Below are 2,839 nucleotides of genomic sequence, written 5' to 3' on the forward strand. Positions count from 1 at the left end.
TCAGAGATGTCAACAAACACACCATTTTGCATGCTGCCGAGTCCGGCCTTATTGGCTCAGACGTTTTTCTGAATTAGGCCGATAATAATTACGATTTTGTAAAATTTTATATAACTTTTCTTCTCAGTTTAACCCAATCTACTATAATCTTTGGGGTCGTCCATATCGAATCTGACACCCTGTATATTGTTACGCCCGTGCTCGGATGCGACGCCCTGGGAGTGCGCGCCAGCCGCGGGCTGAAGTCGCGGCGGTTTAAAAGATCGGTCGCGAAGGACCGATGCGCGGTTGTTGATTATTGATTTTGTGATTCTGTCTCTGGGCTCTTGGAGAGTACAGACGTGTGTTCTTTACTAAATAAAGTTCCCTTGTTGATTTCCAATCTTTATTGATTTCTTCGCGGCCCGGTGGCGTGCGCCGCGAGCGGAAGTCGAGCCGACGAGTGCGCGAGTGCGCGAGGTGTTGTGTGGACGGCGGAGCCGGACGCAACAATATGTATAATGACGTATATATAATTATTATACACATCACATATAATTATTTATTTCTGTTCACTATATGCTCACCAGATTGTTGCGATTGATAGCATTATCAACTAGAGATTTTTCTAATTTGTCCAAAGTTGCTAGATCATCGATTGGAAAGATTTCTAATACATTATTTGTATTATTTTCATTATGTACTTCCCCAAGAAAGGTGTTCTCAAGTCGATGTAATATTAAATCTAATTTTCGATCTAATTGTCTGCATTGTTCTTCCTGTGAGGATATCTTGAATCCTATATCCGTCAATTTTCTCTCTATATACCTTTGAAACTGACAGTCTGCTATAGTAATAAAGCAAAATGAATACACAAAGTAACATTAATTCCTAGATAAACCTAAATTAACATAAATGATTTTGTAGCACTTACAGGATTTAATAACGTCTTTAGTGGTATTAACTTTGTCTTTATTAGTTGTCTCGATTTCATCAAATGTGCTATCATAAAAATTATCTTCTCTTGTTGCTAGTAAAAAAAAGAGAATAATCAATATTTATGTGTGTTTCGGAAGATATTAATATAATATTTTTTTGTAAATTATTTTGACGGCATACCAGTAAAAATATTATTCAAACATAATTGTCTACATTGTACAAAAAATAAATATTTTTATTCTTACTTATGCACTGTTGCTTACGCTGAACATCAATGCTTTTATCGTTACTGGTATGAAGTTTGCATTTTTGTATTTGCTGAATCTTGGGCAACGACGGCAATATAACATTCTCATTCTCTCTGTCAGTGTCAGTATCATCCGTATCTGATATAATCTTTTTAGCTCTGTTTTTCTTATGATCTAATTTTTTTGGTTTCGAGAGGTTTCCTTTTTCTATTTTTGTCTCTTTTTGCATAGTTTTTTCTTTAGTTGCTGCAATATAAATGGAAATTAATTATATTCAAACATAATTGTATACATTGTACAAAAAATAAATATTTTTATTCTTACTTATGTACTGTTGCTTACGCTGAACATCGATGCTTTTATCGTTACTGGTATTAAGTTTGCATTTTTGTATTTGCTGAATCTTGGGCCACGGCGGCAATATAATATTCTCATTCTCTCTGTCAGTGTCAATATCATCCGTATCTGACATAATCTTTTTAGCTCTGTGTTTCCGAGATTTTTTCAACTCTTCGGGATCATTATTATCTGAATTGATGTCCGACATGAACTCTGCTTGTTTTAATTTTTGTATCGCTTTATCATATGTATCTAAAAGCAAAAGATTTTATTTATTTAGATTTTATTAAAACAAGAAATAAATATATTTTTAACCTATCATGCCGTTTTCATAATTATTTTAAGTATATTCGTGTAATATACTTACTCGCAGTTGCTAGAACTTTTAGAACTGTACATAAAGTCCAATTATCTTCAGGAAATAAGCAATTTTTTACCGCTTTCTTAAATTTTGCCTGCTAGTTAAATTACGGCCAACAAGCACTAGTTTTATTTTCATTAAGCCAACAAGAAGGAATCATCTCCAATCCATCTGCAAACTCCACGATTGACCACGATCCTTCCACGGAAGTAGTTTGATTGCACATGGTATTAACCTTTAAGATTATATGTATATTGTTCATTTTGAATACAGAGTAATATAACAACAATAAAATATATATCGTCGCTGCTTGGTAAAAAACAGCCTATATAAATATTTTTATTATTTCATAATATTTATGTTATCATATTCAGAATTCAATTTTACAGATACATAATGTAAATATCTCAAATTTATTTAAAAAATGTGCACACGGCAACAACAATATAACCGTTTTAATTTTTTTTGAAGGGGGAAGTGTAACGTGCCATCAGCTTAATGGGCCAGAGCACAGACTTTTGGAGAATGCATAATGCATATGCATAAGGAATTTGATTGGTTCATTAGCACATACATAAGGAAATATAGACTATTATAGACAAATCAAATTCCTTATGTATGCGCTAAGAGCCTATCCAGACAAACTTACATACGAGGGGGATTCAAATGGAAACCTTAAAAGTGCAATAATTTTTTTATTGTAACAATTAGGAACAACTTATGCATATCATTTTTCTACATAGTCTCCCTGACGTTCAATACAAGTTTTCCAACGCTTTGGAAGTGCATAGATACCACGTTGAAAGAAATCTTTTGGTCGTGTCTGTGGCCAGTCGTGCACCGCGGTTTTCATCTCTTTGTCACTTCGGAAATGCTTACTTCCCATTGCTTCTTTGAGTACGCCGAACACACGAAAGTCACTAGGAGCGAGGTCTGCTGAATAAGGTGGATGAATAAGACATTCAAATTTGAT

At 34.0% G+C, this 2,839-nt stretch overlaps 1 protein-coding gene across 1 annotated transcript; it reads right to left on the reverse strand.

Annotated features, from left to right (window-relative positions):
* Positions 1-566: 566 nt before the first annotated feature.
* LOC105565297 lies at positions 567-2,820 on the reverse strand (the record flags this gene model as incomplete). Its single annotated transcript, XM_012018384.1, has 5 exons — positions 1,873-2,820; positions 1,491-1,757; positions 1,164-1,412; positions 914-1,009; positions 567-826 (listed from the first exon to the last, which is right to left on the reverse strand). Coding segments are annotated over exons 2-5 (828 nt in total), but the record flags the coding sequence as incomplete, so codon positions are not given.
* Positions 2,821-2,839: the final 19 nt, after the last annotated feature.

The sequence above is a fragment of the Vollenhovia emeryi genome, unplaced genomic scaffold (assembly GCF_000949405.1).
Source record: "Vollenhovia emeryi isolate VEMERY1.0 unplaced genomic scaffold, V.emery_V1.0 DF943606.1, whole genome shotgun sequence".
Lineage (NCBI taxonomy): Eukaryota > Metazoa > Arthropoda > Insecta > Hymenoptera > Formicidae > Vollenhovia > Vollenhovia emeryi.